General features: G+C 54.5%; 2 protein-coding genes across 8 annotated transcripts; one reads left to right on the top strand and one right to left on the bottom strand.

Moving 5' to 3' along the window:
• The first annotated feature begins 228 nt into the window (after positions 1 to 228).
• Positions 229 to 2197, top strand: SAPCD1 (suppressor APC domain containing 1). The gene is made up of 5 exons (XM_055264440.2): positions 229 to 786; positions 1032 to 1172; positions 1682 to 1777; positions 1884 to 1973; positions 2059 to 2197. The coding sequence occupies exons 1-5, from the start codon at positions 673 to 675 to the stop codon at positions 2149 to 2151; spliced, it is 534 nt and encodes a 177-aa protein (XP_055120415.1). The 5' UTR covers positions 229 to 672; the 3' UTR covers positions 2152 to 2197.
• VWA7 (von Willebrand factor A domain containing 7) lies at positions 1753 to 15747 on the bottom strand. Of its 7 annotated transcripts, none has more exons than XR_010119275.1 (17): positions 14816 to 15741; positions 14235 to 14513; positions 13596 to 13692; positions 12775 to 12885; positions 11205 to 11400; positions 10917 to 11086; positions 8050 to 8162; positions 7704 to 7820; positions 7051 to 7236; positions 5672 to 5804; positions 5412 to 5564; positions 5208 to 5300; positions 4067 to 4368; positions 3849 to 3988; positions 3485 to 3659; positions 3144 to 3372; positions 1753 to 2340 (listed from the first exon to the last, which is right to left on the bottom strand). XR_010119275.1 is itself a non-coding variant. In XM_063633199.1 (17 exons), the coding sequence occupies exons 2-17, from the start codon at positions 15047 to 15049 to the stop codon at positions 3199 to 3201; spliced, it is 2673 nt and encodes an 890-aa protein (XP_063489269.1). In that variant the 5' UTR covers positions 15050 to 15064; positions 15251 to 15741; the 3' UTR covers positions 1753 to 3198. The 7 variants fall into 7 exon arrangements, 5 of the variants coding, with proteins under 5 accessions (XP_063489269.1, XP_055120391.2, XP_063489270.1 ...); XM_063633199.1 differs by having other exon boundaries at positions 1753 to 3372; positions 14816 to 15064; positions 15251 to 15741; XM_055264416.2 differs by having other exon boundaries at positions 1753 to 3372; positions 14816 to 15064; positions 15379 to 15741.
• Between the last annotated feature and the right edge of the window lie 11 nt (positions 15748 to 15758).

The raw sequence follows: 15758 nt of genomic DNA, 5'->3' as shown, positions 1-15758 counted from the left end.
GATATTGTTTCTTTAGTCTCAAAACAAGAGACTAGGAAAGATCCGAAACACACAGCAGGAGTCCCCGGGGAACCTACCCTGCCTCAGTAAAAATACAATGTTGTGGCCGGGTGCGGTGGCTCAAGCCTGTAATCCCAGCACTTTGGGAGGCCGAGGCGGGCGGATCACGAGGTCAGGAGATCGAGACCATCCTGGCTAACACGGTGAAACCCTGTCTCTACTAAAAATACAAAAAATTAGCCGGGCGTGTTGGCGGGCGCTTGTAGTCCCAGCTACCTGGGAGGCTGAGGCAGGAGAATGGCGTGAACCCGGGAGGCGGAGCTTGCAGTGAGCCGAGATCGCGCCACTGCACTCCAGCCTGGGGGACAGAGCAAGACTCCGTCTCAAAAAAAAAAAAAAAATGCAATGTTGTTGCTGTAGGAAGACTCTCGGATTCTACCCAAGGATACTTCATGAGAACGAACCCCTTCAGAGAGGCCCTACAAAACAGAGGGAAGACAGAGGGGTCCAAGGGAGATGGTCTCCTCAAGTAGGAACACCCAAGCCTCAGACACAGCAGGAAGGGGCCTGAGAGACTGACAGAGGCAGGATAGGTGCAAGGCAGGGGTGGAGGGGAGGGACCAGCGCAGGCTGCACCAGTGGGAGTGGCTCCACCCTTCCCACCTCAGAGCCATGGGGAGCCAGGGCTCTGGCGGGGTGCCCTTGGTGCAGGCTCCCTACACAGTCCTGCTGCTGCCGCTGGGGACAAGCCGCCAAGACCCAGGGGCCCAGAGCTTCTTCCTTTGGGTGAGTATCAGCCCAAAAAGAGGTCCCAGGGGAACTCTCTCCATAATCTGCCCTTTATATTTCCATTCAACTTGAGGGCCTACAGTGTTGCCGCCTGCCTCCCCTTGCCCTCCAGGTCCTTAGTGGCCAGTCTGGGTTCACACTCAGTGACCACACAGTGAACCCAACTAGGGGTGGAGAGAAAGGGCCACAACCCAGAGCCCTGCTGTGGCACGAGAGTCGGCCTCTGTGACTGCCTTTCCCAGCTGCGGAGGATGCAGGCTCTGGAGAGAGAACAGGATGCCCTGTGGCAGGGGCTGGAGCTGCTACAGCATGGCCAGGCCTGGTTTGAAGACCATCTGAGGGAGGCACAGCGACAGCAGCTCCATCTAGGGGCCCTTGGTGAGGTATGGGGGCTGCCCCTCTGTGTGAATGGAGGGAGGGCCAGGGAGGGAGGAACAGGGAATGTGTAGACACAGCCTGAGACCACTCTGGAGAGGGGAGAGTTAATGGTCAGGGATCATGAGTTGGAGGCAGCATTGTAATGACAGGATGCCACCAAGTGTTAAGTTGGTGTTCATTGTTGGGGCTGGAGGAAGCTGGTCTGCATTCCATTCAGAGGGATTTGGATCACTCCATGGAGATGAGGGTGTGGCCTGGATTATTCCAATGGGGCAGGGATGGACAGGGAGGCTCCATGAAGAGTAGTGAAAGGGGGTATTGTGCTATTTGAGGGAGATGGAGGAACTGATGTGCTAAAGAGATGGAGGTGGAGAGTACTGGATTTTCCCACCTGCCTGGGAGGGTACTGGGATGAGGGGATCCAGATGAGAGGGATGGCCTGTGGTGACAGGAATAGAGTGGCAGATGGACCTCAGGTTTTCACCATGTTGTCAGCCTCCAACTCCTCCTCTAGAATTTTCTAACAGATTTACACTCAGAGCCTGGTCGCCCCCCGTTAGCCCAGATTCAAAAGGTGAACATCTGTTTGCAGAATCTGATTCATGAGAAGGTGAGTTTATTGTTTTCAGTTTAGACTTTTGGGAAGTTGGACTAGAGAGGGGAGTTGTTGGGATCAGTGCTGGCTTAACAGAAAACACAGTGAATTTCCCCTCCAGTTCTCCCCAAGTCCACTGAACAAGGCTAGTTCCTGCACCACCCAGGATTCAAAGGAAAGACGAAGGGAGCAGAACTTGTGGCAGCAACAGGTAAACTTCAAGAGAGAGGGCGGGATCCCCACCCTACAGGGCTGGGAGGAGCCCAGAGGCCCCATCTGTTTCTCCTTTCCTCCAGGAGTTGTCAAGGCAGCAGAAAGTCACCCAGCCAAAGGAGGAGATGGCTCAGCGGGGCTGCACCAAGGGGCCAAGAGGCGCTACCCGTGTCTAAAGCCTCCTCTCACTCCCCTAAGCCTGGTGAAAGAGTCAGAAGCCCCAGGCTCCTTTTTCTGTTTCTTAACTCAACAGCTAAAAAATGGCTCCAGGTAGTGAGTCAATGAAGTTCAGACATCTTGGTGTAAAGTTTCTCCTCTGCTCCTGAAAACTTCATCTTCTTGGTGTCTCATGTGTTCATTCTCCCCTATATGACATGCAAAAATGATCTTTCTTTGAAATCCCTCTGGGAAGAAGACATGTTTATTGAAACTGCCCTTCAGCCTTAAATACAAAAATAAAACCGAAGCTGCTCCAGAAAGCAACTTTCTCCAAAAATGTCTTTGGTTTGTTTCTCATAGGGTTAGGAAAAGTGCATTGTGGGAAAATCCATTGCCCTCTATCCCAGTCTTGCAGGGTGTTTTGTTTTGTTTTGTTTTGTTTCTGAGATAGGGTCTCACTGTCGCTCCGGCTGTAGTGCAGTGGTGCGACCACAGCTCACTGCAGCCTCAACCTCCTGGGCTCAAGTGATCCTCCTGCCTCAGCCTCCCAGAGTGCTGGGATTACAGGCATGAGCCCCTGCACCCAGCCCCAGTCTCGAAGTTTTTAAGAAAGGAAAAGGATGTGCTGGAGAAAGAAAACCTTCATTGGCCGGGCACAGTGGCTCACGCCTGTAATCCCAGCACTTTGGGAGGCAGAGGCAGGTGGATCACCTGAGATCAGGAGTTCGAGACCAGCCTGGCCAACATAGTGAAACCCTGTCTCTACTAAAAATATAAAAAATTAGCCAGGCGTGGTGGCAGGCACCTGTGATCCCAGCTACTTGGGAGGCTGACGCAGGAGAATCGCTTGAACCTGGGAGGCTGAAGTTGCAGTGAGCCGAGATCGCATCACTGCACTCCAGCCTGGGCAACGAGCAAAACTCCTGTCTCAAAAAAGAGAACCTTCATCCCAGCTAGGAGAGGTAAGGTCCTAAGACCTATGTGACAAATGTGTCCCAGGTCTTCTTACCAATGGGGCAGGTTGAAAATAGTGCTGGAGACCCATCCCTCTAGAGCCTGTTGTGTCACCAGGAGGCCAGACCTAGCAGAAGCAGCACCCCTCCAACTGTGCCCCACCAGGGGCTGCCCGCCAGCCCTGCCCCAGCCCTGCCTTGAGTCACCAATGTGAACGGGGAAAAGGCGGGGGTGGCCGTGGTGAGGATCGTGTCAGGTGAGCCGGTAGGGGTGGCGTGCTGGTCCTGTGGGGAAGAGGAAGAGAATGACAGGGTGTGCTAGAGCTGTACTCAAATTAAACCTACACCACCCTCCCCCGCCTTGCCTACCCTGTGATGGAAAGTAGCGGTTCCTCACCTGCGGGGCTGGGGCCAATACCAGGAGCCGGAGGAAGGCATGAGTCGGGGGTACTGGGTTGGCTTCTCGTCCCGCTGCAGTCACAGTCACCATCACCACGGAATCCGGGGCTGCTGAATCTGGGACCTCCAGCCACAGGCGGCCCCAGGCCGACTCATTCAGTTCCAGGTGAGCCCTGGAGAGAGGATATAGGCGTCGCTAAAGCCCCAGGCTGCCCAGAGCCTAGAGTCAGGGGAAGCCTGCAGGGGCACGAGAGGGGAGGGGAGGATTCTGAGGGCCAATCGGAAGGGGCCAGGGGCAGGGCTTGGGATAAGCATAGGCCGGGCAAAATGCCAGAGGGAGCTGGAGGGTTCAGGGGCCTCACCTGGAGAGGTTGGAGGTGAGGGAGAAGCTGGGGTTGACGGAAGTCCTAAGGTCAAGATCCTGAGGGCCCGAGAAGCTGGCGATGCGGAGACTGAGCGGGACTTTGCTGCCCGGGGCCAGGAAACCCGAGGGGCCACTAAGCTGCAGAGAAGGGTTCGTCAGGGAAGGGGCCGCTCTAACTCTCTCCAGCCCCAGCCGCACTTTCCCCTAGCGTCTCACCTCCAGAAGGACAGGGACTACAGTGCTAGGCTGAGGGGCAGCCCTGTGCAGGCGCCGCCCCGCTGCGTCCTGGCCAATCAGCTCCAGGGAGAAGGGTCTAGGGGTGGACAGCAGCGTGGGCGGCAGCAAGGCTGCGAGGAGACCTCGCTCCAGAGGTCCCACTGGCTCCAAGGGCACCTGGCCTAGTTCGGCACCCTCTGGGACCCCTCGAAGGATGACGTGGGAGAAATGCGGCTGAGGATCCCCAGGATTGGCTCTGGAACCCAATCCTGTCACTTCTACCAGCAGCTGAGTCTGGAGACCTGGGACAGGGGCGAGGAGGGGAGAACATTGTGAGATTCGGAGACACAGGGAGAAAAGAATTAATGGCCTTCAAAATAGGGGTTCCTTCTGGGGAGTACGGATGGGAAAATAGGTTACCTTCGAGGGGTATTGATGGGGAGCATCAGGAGGGAGTTCTGGGGTGCTGGAAATGTTCTATATCCTGAACTGGGTATATTATATGAAATCCATCAAACTGTACACTTTAGTGCACATTATGTAAATTATAACTCAATATAAAAGTTATGCATATGCGGGCGGGCGCGGTGGCTCAAGCCTGTAATCCCAGCACTTTGGGAGGCCGAGGCGGGCGGATCACAAGGTCAGGAGATCGAGACCACGGTGAAACCCCGTCTCTACTAAAAATACAAAAAAATTAGCCGGGCGCGGTGGCGGGCGCCTGTAGTGCCAGCTACTCGGAGAGGCTGAGGCAGGAAAATTGCTTGAACCCGGGAGGCGGAGCTTGCAGTGAGCCGAGATTGCGCCACTGCACTCCAGCCTGGGCCACAGAGCGAGACTCTGTCTCAAAAAAAAAAAAAAAAAAAATACAAAAAATTAGCCGGGCGTGTTGGCGGGCGCCTGTAGTCCCAGCTACTCGGAGAGGCTGAGGCAGGAGAATGGCGTGAACCCGGGAGGCGGAGCTTGCAGTGAGCCGAGATCGCGCCACTGCACTCCCGCCTGGGGGACAGAGAAAGACTCCGTCTCAAAAAAAAAAAAAAAGTTATGCATATGCATAGATGTATGTATACATATATACATTATATATATATATATTAAAAACTGGGGGTTAGGTGGGGGGGGGCTCAGGGAATAGATGTACCTGCAACTGGCTGAGTTAAGGGGTAGAGGCCAGGGTGGGGTCCATCCTCCACGGGGATCCCAAAGTGGAAGAGGAAGTCCAGGGAGGTCTGGGCTGGGAAAGGGCAAAGGCAGTCAGAGCCCTTCCTGAAAGGAATGTGACTGATCGTGTTCTCTGAGGCCTGCAGTCTCTCCTTCCCCTTCCCAGGAACATCTCCCTCCTTACCTTGCACTCTCACCCCGGGGGTGTCCTCAGCTGTGACCTGGATCTCCCAGGTTCCTGTCTGTGGAGGGTCATCCATGGTCACCATCCAGAACTGCCCAAAGCGGCGAGTGTGACCTAGAGGACCCACACCTTCCTCCTGGCCCTGGGAGACCCCTGGGGTCAGGGAAGAGATTGTCACATGAAGCACTTGCTCTCCTTGAGTACATCCCCTCGATTGTCTATTCCCCAGTCCCCATTCTTCCCTCTGCCTTCAGAGGTACCTGCAGGGTTCTTGATCCAGAAGCTGCTTATGTCTCCGTGGATCCGGACTGTGATCTTCCAGAGCAGCCCGTCCACACTGAACACAAGTGGCTGCCCAGGCACCACAACAGGAGGGTCCAGGGGAAGAGTCACCTTGAGGGATTGGCAGGACCAGAAAATGGGGGAGAAGATGAGGTATGGGATGAGGAACAAAGAAGAAAGGGGAGATAGAAAGAAACCACGTCATTGGGCTGGGCGTGGTTGGTCACACCTGTAATCCCAGCACTTTGGGAGGCTGAGGTGGGTGGATCACAAGGTCAAGAGTTTGAGACCAGCCTGGCCAACATAGTGAAACTACATCTCTACTAAAAAAAAAAAATACAAAAAATTAGCCAGGCGTGGTGGTGGGCCCCTGTAATCCCAGCTACTTGGGAGGCTGGAGCAGGAGAATCGCTTGAACCCAGTAGGCAGAGGTTGCAGTGAGCCAAGATCACGCCATTGCACTCCAGCCTGGGCGACAGTGCAAGACTCTATCTCAAAAAAGAAAAAAAGAAAAAAGAAAGAAACCACGTCACACAGGGAGAAAGGGATACCAGTGAGAGAGGGGCACAGGGCCAGGGATGAAGTTATTATGGTCAGAGACAAAGTTGGAGGCAAGGGATTCAGGATGAGACAATCACATCTTGTGCCCCATTAAAAGATGATAGGCCAGGCATGGTGGCTCATGTCTATAATCCCAGCACCTGGGAGACCAAGGCAGGAGGATCACTTGAGGCCAGGGGTTCAAGAACAGCCTAGTCAATATAGCGAGACTGTCTCCGCAAAATACAAGCCACCTCCCCAAAGAGATGATAGGACTTCCTGTGGTAACCCTGAAGGTAGAATACTGGAAGCCAAGTGGGGAGGGGTTTACTGATATAAAAGGACAACGCAGGCCAGGCGCAGTGGCTCGAGCCTATAATCCCAGCACTGCGGGAGGCCAAGATGGGCGGATCACTTGAGGTCAGGAGTTCGAGACCAGCCTGGCCAAAAAAATGGTGAAACCCCGGCTCTACTAAAAAAATACAAAAATTAGCCGGGCCTGGTCGTGGGCGCCTGTAACTCTAGCTACTCCGGAGGCTGAGGCAGGAGAATCCCTTGAACCCAGGAGGTGGAGGTTGCAGTGAGCCGAGATCGTGCCACTGCACTCCAACCTGGGTGACCGTGAGACTCCATCTCAAAAAAAAAAAAAAGAAGTGGCTAGCCATGAATCTCAGAGGGAGAGAAACTTCCTTTCCTGCCCCGTGACTGGAAGAACACCACAGCAGTGAGAGTGATTCCCCTTTCTCCTATAAGAAGAGAGATGCGGCCTGACCACCCTTCAGTTCCTCAGTGAGGGCGCTGGCCCCCACTTACTCACCAGGGCAGCCATGCTCTCCCCAACAATGGCTGCCACGTCTCGAATGTGCTGGTCTTTGGTGAAGATCACCTCTCCTCCTGAGGCCAGGGCCACTGCTTTGTATGGCTCAAAACGCAGAGGGGACAAGATCTCACGCCGAGCTCGGCCCTGAACCCTTGATGTATCTTCAGTCACCAGGAATGTTACCTGTGGCCAGAAGAGAGCTCAGTGATTGGGGTGTCCAAGTGCCATCCACTATTATGAATGAGAATCCCTGTGCTCAAGCCTTCTCCAGAGCTGATGGTTCGTCATAAGGTCTCTGCCTGCCTTCTGGCTGCTGGGGTGGGGAATCCCAATGACAGAACCCCCTGCCTTCAGTTAGTATTGGCCACCCCCTTGTAAATGTCACAGTGGATTTTTGGCGACCAGATCCCCAGTTCTTCACATTGTTTATTGGGCAGATTCAAATAAAAATTCAGCATTATTAAGGGTAGGGCCTCCTACGTGTATCATTAAAGGTATCAGGAAATGTTCCGTTCATTGTCTGCTTCTCCCACCATATACCAAGGCTTGTTGGGCCACCATAGTGTGGCGCAACCCTAGTTACGAGATTGTCCCAGGGTCTCTCACATCCCTGGGAGGCTAACGCTGGGTCTCTCACCAGCTCTGCTCACCCGGCAGCGCCGCTCCTGAGTCAGGGATTCCACCTGGTTGGTGAGAAAGGCATCCTTAGGGGAGGCATCCGTGAAGACAAAGATATCTGAGAGTGGAGGTGTGTGCAGCAGGGCCAGCTGGCAGGGAAGGCAACGCCCAGTGTTAACAATGGCAGCAGGAGGGGAATGGGTAGAGCCAAGGAGGATGAAGCAGAAGGGAATACGGCCCGGGAACCCTGGAGTGAAGCTAGTGGATCTAGGTTCTGAAGGTGGCAGGGAGCCCCAGGAAGGATCTAGCTCCCCCTGGTGGTGGGGCCAGGAAACGGGGCGGGGGGGGATAAAGAAGGGAAGAAGGGAGGGGCCAGACCTGCAGGGCTGACAGGCACATCTCAGGCTCGTCTCCACCCCCCAAGGCATGGATCTCATTAAGCTGTTGCCAGAAGCTGTCAGGGTCACTGGTTGTAAAGACAGGGCCGAACCCTGGGAAGGGGAAAGGAGGTTAAGATAAGTGAGGAAAGAGCTCCCTTCATTCTTACCCAGAGCCACCTCCCCAGTTGAGGGGCCCGGTGTGCTTCTAGAGTGGACAAGTATTGAAATAACAATACTCCATTATAAGACTCATACTTGGCCAGGCGTGGTGGCTCACACCTGTAATCCCAGCACTTTGGGAGGCCAAGGCGGGTGGATCACGAGGTCAAGAGATCAAAACCATCCCGGCCAACATGGTGAAACCCCGTCTCTACTAAAAAATACAAAAATTAGCTGGGCGTAGTGGTGTGTGCCTGTAGTCCCAGCTACTGGGGAGGCTGAGGCAGGAGAATCACTTGAACGCGGGAAGCGGAGGTTGCAGTGAGCCGAGATCGTGCCATTGCACTCCAGTCTGGCGACAGACTCCGACTCAAAAAAAAAAAAAAAAGTCATACTTGGCAGGACAGGGCAGGGCAGACCTAGGTGTCCCTGGCGGGAAGGTGGCCTCCACTCCCTTAAAAAAATGGTGGCATTTCCTGTAGGCCTTTATTGGGTACATGTGCATATATTTAAAAAAAATATGGTCACGCCTATAATCCCAGCACTTTGAGAGGCTGAAGTGGGAGGATCACTTGAGCCCAGGAGCTTGAGATCAGCCTGGGTAACATAGTGAGATCCGATCTCTGCCAAAAAATACAAAAATTAGCCGGATATGGTGGTGCTCCTCTGTAGTCCCAGCTACTCAGGAAGCTGAGGCAGGAGGATTGCTTGAATCGAGGCTGCAGTGAGCCATGATTGTACCATTGCACTCTAACCTGGGTGACAGTGAGACTCTCTCTCTCTCAAAAAAAAAAAAAATGAAAAAAAAAAGACACTGGGTTTCCTCATAAGAAAAGAGACAGAATAGCACTTACCTCAGAGGCTTATTGGGAGGACTAAATGAGTTGATTTTGCAAATCTTAAGATAGTGCTTTGACACATAAGTGCTAAGTTCTTAGTTATACCTTTATTTATATCTTCATCAAACATAATAAGTCTCTATTAAATGCCAGCCACTGTAGGATGTATGCAGACAAATAAGACTCAAATTTAGGCAACTCTCAGTCCAGTAGGCATTTTATTTGATCATCATTTCAACTCTGGGAGTTAGGCAGGATGAGGGATGTGTCAGGCCTCTAGCCCAAGCTAAGCCATCATATCCCCCGTGACTGGCACTTATACATCTAGACAGCCTGAAGCAACTGAAGATCCACAAAAGAAGTGAAAATAGCCTTAACTGATGACATTCCACCATTGTGATTTGTTCCTGCCTCACCCTAAGTGATACGATAACTGATACTCATTTTACAGATGGTGAAATCGAGGGAAAGAAAGTTTACATGACCAGCCTAAAGACATACAGTCAGACTCAAGCCAGAGAGTCTAACTTCTAATCAATGGAAAAGGAATACAATGTAGCTAGCTATCTCAGATGCTTCCCAGAAGCCTGGCCCCGCCAACCCCATCTTCATCCCAATCTCTGTCTATAGGAAATGGAGAGAATTGAAAATGGCAGCCGGGCACGGTGGCTCACGCCTGTAATCCTAGCACTTTGGGAGGCCGAGGCAGGCGGATCATGAGGTCAGGAGATCGAGACCATCCTGGTTAACACGGTGAAACTCCATCTCTACTAAAAATATAAAAATTAGCCGGGCATGGTGGCGGGTGCCTGTAGTCCCAGCTACTCAGGAGGCTGAGACAGGAGAATGGCGTGAACCCGTGAGGCGGAGCTGGTAGTGAGCCGAGATCATGCCACTGCACTCCAGCCTGGGCAACAGAGCAAGACTCCGTCTCAAAAAAAGAAAAAAAAAAAAAAGAAAAAAAAAAAAAGAAAATGGTTTATTAGCATGAAAGCCTAAGAAAGCAGAGGCCACGTGCCAAAGCACGAATCATGCATTAAACTCATGGAAAGTGCTGCCATTTTAGAAACAGTGGGGGGCAAGTCTGCTAGTTATCTTTTTTTTTTTTTTTTTAGAGACAGGGTCTCACTGCATCACCCAGGCCGCCCTAGAGTGCAGTAGTGCCATCACGGCTCACTGCAACCTCAATCTCCTGGGCTCAAGTGATCCTCCTGCCTCAGCTTCCCAAGTAGCTGGGACTATAGGCATGCGCCACCACACCCACACATAATTTTTATTAATTTTTTTGTAGAGACCTGAGTCTCTCTGTGTTGCCCAGGTTGGTCTTGAAATCCTGGGCTCAAACGATCCTCCCACCTCTGCCTCCCAAAGTGCTGGGATTACAGGTGTGAGCCACCCCACCCAGGTTTCTTCTAATTTTCTGTATGCACACAGCAGAGGCTCACTCAGGACTACAGGAAGTGCCACCACGAGCCCACTTCCTCACCACGGGCCTTTATCCCTTACCTTTTTTTCGTTTCTTTTTTTTGAGACAGAGTTTTTTGCTCTTGTTGCCCAGGCTGGAGTGCAAAGGCACGATCTCGGCTCACCACAACCTCTGCCTCCTGGGTTCAAGCGATTCTCCTGCCTCAGCCTCCCGAGTAGCTGGGATTACAGGTGCCCGCCACCACGCCTGGCTAATTTTGTATTTTTAGTAGAGACGGGGTTTCTCCATGTTAGTCAGGCTGGTCTCAAACTCCCGACCTCAGGTGATCCACCTGCCTCAGCCTCCCAAAGTGCTGGGATTACAGGTGTGAGCCACCATGCCCAGTCTATCCCTTACCTTGAATTTTCCTCCCCTCTACTGTCCTAGCCAGACCACACTTACCTGGGTCATGAAAAGGCACCAGGACATAGTGGACAGGCTCCATGGGGCTGTCTCTCCGCTGCTCCACAATGTGGCGAGCCTGGATTTTGGCAGCGTTGATCTCCTCACCCATGCTGCCCGTGGTGTCCAGGACAAAGCTCAGGCTGGAGGCTGGGGTGATGTCCAGCAGCCTGGGGAGCAAGCCAGAGACACAGTGAAGGGCCTGCATGTTTGTCCCCAGTGCCTGGTTTCTCCCTTCCTGCAGGAGTGCCTCCTCATGAAGGGGTCCATCCCCAGGAGGCCACTCACCTGGAGAAATCCCTGTCTCCCAGGCGGCTTCGCAGAAGGCCGAAGGCCTGGATGGAGGCTAGAAGGGCCAGTTTTGCAGCCTGGAGGTGCAGCATGTGGTGAGGGGAGAAGCCTGGGGATGTGCTGTCCTTATTGATGCCTCCCCTCGGTGGCTGGGAGCTGCTCCGGTCAAAATGGCCCCCGTGGCTACATTTCCCTGGGTTGGGGAAAGGGATCTGGAGAGTGGAGGTCAAAAACCCACTGCCTCCTAAGAAAATGAGGCCCTTTCAGGCCTGGCCTGACCCTCTCACCCCTCAGCAAGTGTTCAGCAAGAAATGATGATGGGGGTGGGCGCGGTGGCTCATGCCTGGAATCCCAGCACTTTGGGAGGCCGAGGCGGGCAGATCATCTGACATCAGGAGCTGGAGACCAGCCTGGCCAACACGGTGAAACTCTGTCTCTACTAAAACTATAAAAATTAGCCAGGTGTGGTGGCTCATGCTTGTAATCCCAGCTACTTAGGAGGCTGAGGAAGGAAAATAGCTTGATCCCAAGAGGCGGAGGTTGCAGTGAACTGAGATCACACCACTGCACTCCAGCCTGGGCGGCAGAGTGAGACTCAGTCTCAAAAAATAAATAAATAAATAAATGATGGCTGGGCACGGTGGCTCACACCAGTAATCCCAGCATTTTGGGAGGCTGAGGCAGGTGGATCACCTGAAGTCAGGAGTTTGGGACCAGCCTGGCCAACATGATGAAACCCCATCTCTACTAAAAATACAAAATTAGCCGGGCGTGGTGGCGCATGCCCGTAATCCCAGCTACTCGGGAGGCTGAGGCAGGAGAATCACTTGAACCTGGGAGGCGGAGGTTGCAATGAGCCGAGATCGTGCCACTGCACTCCAGCCTGGGCAAAAAGAACAAAACTCCATCTAAAGAAAAAAAAAAAAAAAAGGATGATGCTTTGTGGAGGGGAATTCTGGAGTATATCTTAGGGCGTGGTGGTCAATCACCACAGCACATGGTGGATCCCCTGATCCCTCCAGCCAGTCCCCCAAAGCTGCCTATGACAAGGGAGAAATCCTATCAGCGGAGGAAGAAGTTGCTCCCCTACCTCCACCCCACCACAGCCTCCTCGAGAGACTTTCCTCCACCCACCCTGTTCGCAGCATCCTCTCCTCCTAGGAGGAGACGCCATAGCAAAAGCATACAGGCCTGGCCGGGCGCGGTGGCTCACGCTTGTAATCCCAGCACTTTGGGAGGCCGAGGCGGGCGGATCACGAGGTCAGGAGATCGAGACCACGGTGAAACCCCGTCTCTACTAAAAATACAAAAAAATTAGCCGGGCGTGGTGGTGGGCGCCTGTAGTCCCAGCTACTCGGAGAGGCTGAGGCAGGAGAATGGCGTGAACCCGGGAGGCGGAGCTTGCAGTGAGCCGAGATTGCGCCACTGCACTCCAGCCTGGGCGACAGAGCAAGACTCGGTCTCAAAAAAAAAAAAAAAAAAAAAAAGCATACAGGCCTACAGGACAGAGATCCTGTAAGGGAGTGACTTTCTCCTCTTACTTCTGGGGAACTTTCTTGTCTGGTACCTGGAGGTTTTGGGGGATGAGTTCCAAAGTAGCCAGAGGTGAGGAGTGTGAAGCCCAGCCAATTCCCGGGGCAGCTCAACTCCTTGCAATCGGAGCAGGTAGGATCGGCCACTGGGAAGAGAGGGCAGGGCTAAAACCCAAGATTCGGCCACCCCCGGCCTTTATCCCCACCCACCCAAACCTCTTCAGCTTTTCCTCCCAGCTGGAATGAGGCGAACGCCCAGAAGTTCCCTAGCAAGGCTTTCTGAACTAAAACCTAGGATCATGGGCCCGCAGTGAGCCTGAATATTTGAAACTGGGGCTGCGCTAGAAAACACAGCACAGGCTGGGTGCGGTGGCTCACGACTGTAATCCCAGCACTTTAGGAGGCTAAGGCGGGCAGACCAGCCTGCGCCACATAGTGGGACCTCATCTCTAAAAAATAAATACATAAATAAATAATAAGAAACAAACAAACAAACACAGTACGTGTAGGGACCAATCCTATGGGGATTATGCCCTCTGTGAGTTGTGGACAGGAGGCAGCTTCCAGGTGAGAGGGTGAGGGGGCTGTGAGAGAAGGCCCCGTGTGAGTCAGTGCGGGGAGGAAGCCACACTTAAGACGGGACTGAGGTCTGGAGACCTGGTCCTAGCTATGTTTCCCTGTGTGACCTTGGGGAAGCTGCTTAACCGAGCCGGGCGTTGCTTGGACTGGGGGACCTCGGTCCTTGTGGAGATTAAGTAACATCATACCCTCTGGGACTTCAGAATGTGACACAGTGGCTGGGTGGACTGAGGTGGCCCTGTGGACTCCTGCCTCACCACCAGGGTCACAGCCATACCTTGTGCCAGGTTCTGGAGCTCCTGCCTTGGCCAGAGGAGGTGAGGGTGTGGCTGCTGCTCACCCAGCTCCACCCAGTTGCTATGACTGTAGAAATCCTGGTCCAGAGGACAGGAGAAGGGGAATGAGGCACTAGTCTGGCCTTTCTTACCATCTCCAGCACTAATATGCCACTCCTTTGAGTTCCCCCCCCCGCCGTGAAAGTCCCCTCCCACCCCCACTGCTCCCACCAGACACCCCAAGTCCCCTCCACTGCCCTCTCTCCATTGCTCAGAGCAGAGCTTTGCCCAGGTGGAAACTGTCCCAGCATCTCTTCCCAGCTCAGAGTCTAACCCAAGGCCTCTCTCGGCCTGCAGAGTCCTGCAGCGTGTGCTGCTCCCTCAGCTCTCTGACCTCGCAGACTTCCTCTCTCACTCTCACTTCTCTCCAGCCACAGCGCCCTCCTTGCTGTTCCTACAGGAAGTACTGCCAGCTTGGAGGTGGGGAACTGGGACACAGCCTCGGGGCACCGAGTACCAGTGCCCACCCCTTCCAGAGTGGAGGAGGCATGATCAAGAAGGCACCATAGGACGCGCTCCATCCCGGACAGGCACACTGGAAGTGTAGACCCCTCTGACCATCAACCCAACCCTGTTCTCACCTGCAGGGCATGAAGTGCAGCCCCGAGGCGCTGGCGAGCCAGGGTGTGGTCAAGGGCTCTGGCTGCCACCACGGTCTCCCGCAGAGCCGCTACCAGTTGCGTGCGTCCCTGACCCAGTCGCTCAGCATCAAAGTGCAGGTCGGGGTCATTCCTGGAAGTCGGCAGGAAGTCCTGGGCTGCATTGGCACGAGACACCTCACCTAAGGCTGCTCGGAACCGCCGAGAAGAACCAGGTCCAAAGTAGGCGGCAAAGAGGTCATCAGCAAGGAGTGTTCGACCCTGGGGAGAATAGCGGGGGATGGGGCTCCAGGGAGGCCCCTTGGATTGACTGTTGCCCACCTTATCTCAGCAACTGACACTCAAGGCTGGGTATGAGGGTCCTGAGCCCCACAAAGGAGGGACAGTCCCAGACCTTTCTAAGGAGGGAACTCCTAATTTCAGGACCAAGACTACTGGGTATTGTTGCTGCAGGGGTGGGGCCATGGGTCTCTCTTCTCTTGGCAACCAGAGCCCTCAAGGAGTAGAGGCCCCATGGAATTGGAGATTCTGGCAGGGGTGTGACAGGACCCTGGGATGCTCACCAGGAAGTCTTCAAGACGAAGAGGGGGGCGGCCTGGGGGTGGCCGCTCCAGGAAGAGCTGAAGGGTGACGTTGAGCGCTGCCTCCTCAGTCAGGTCTTGGTGGGTGATGGAGCCAGGGGCAGCCAGCAGGCTCCAGATGTTGGGGAAGAAGGCAGATGTGGAGGGCAGCAGCAGCTGCAGCAGAAGCAACGCTGAGGGGCCCGGGTGGGATTGGGGCACCTCCGTGGGGAGCATGGCTGAGACATGGACCTGGGAGACAGAAGGCTCTCAAGGGAGGAGGAAGCAGCCGCGATTCCAGGGCAGGCTGGCTCTGCGCGTCTCCATGGGCACCTGCTTTACCTCAAAAGTCGCGTCTGCTCCAGCCTGGCTTCCCCACCCTCTCCCTGTCACCCAGACAACCTGAGGGCCTCATCGGACCATTAGGGACATACACACCTGCCAGGAGAGGGGTCCAAGATTCCTCCCCCAGGCCCCCCTCCCCAGTCCCTGGCTGAGTCCCCAGCCCTGCCACAGAAACACTCCCCATGCACAGGAAGCCTGACTCCTCTCAGGCCCTCCCCTACCTGGTTGCTGGGTCTCCTGGGCAGGGCTGGCCCGGGCTCCACGTCACAGGGCACTTAGGTCAGAGTTATAATTAACCGAGGCTCAGCAGAGGGGGAGGGAGGCCCCGACAGGGTGGGGGAGGACAGGCAACCCCTGGCCCCTTTGCTCATGCCTGCCCAAGGCCACAGGCAGCAGCCCACGCCAGGGCGGGCCTCCCTTGGCTGCAGTGTGGAGGTGAATGAGAGCTGGGGAGGAGGAAGGGAGTGAGCAGCGTGACTCAGGCCTGGCACAGTGCCAGGGACAGATAGACGCACTCCTCTGCCCTCCAGAACCAGGGCCTCACTCCCACCCTGCAGCCCCCAAGGATTCAGGCACCCAGCCCCTCTGCCCCCCTCTCTGC

This window comes from Symphalangus syndactylus, chromosome 23 (assembly GCF_028878055.3).
Source record: "Symphalangus syndactylus isolate Jambi chromosome 23, NHGRI_mSymSyn1-v2.1_pri, whole genome shotgun sequence".
NCBI lineage: Eukaryota > Metazoa > Chordata > Mammalia > Primates > Hylobatidae > Symphalangus > Symphalangus syndactylus.
Note: the sequence above shows the minus strand (reverse complement) of the source record. Positions and strands in the feature narration are given on the sequence as shown.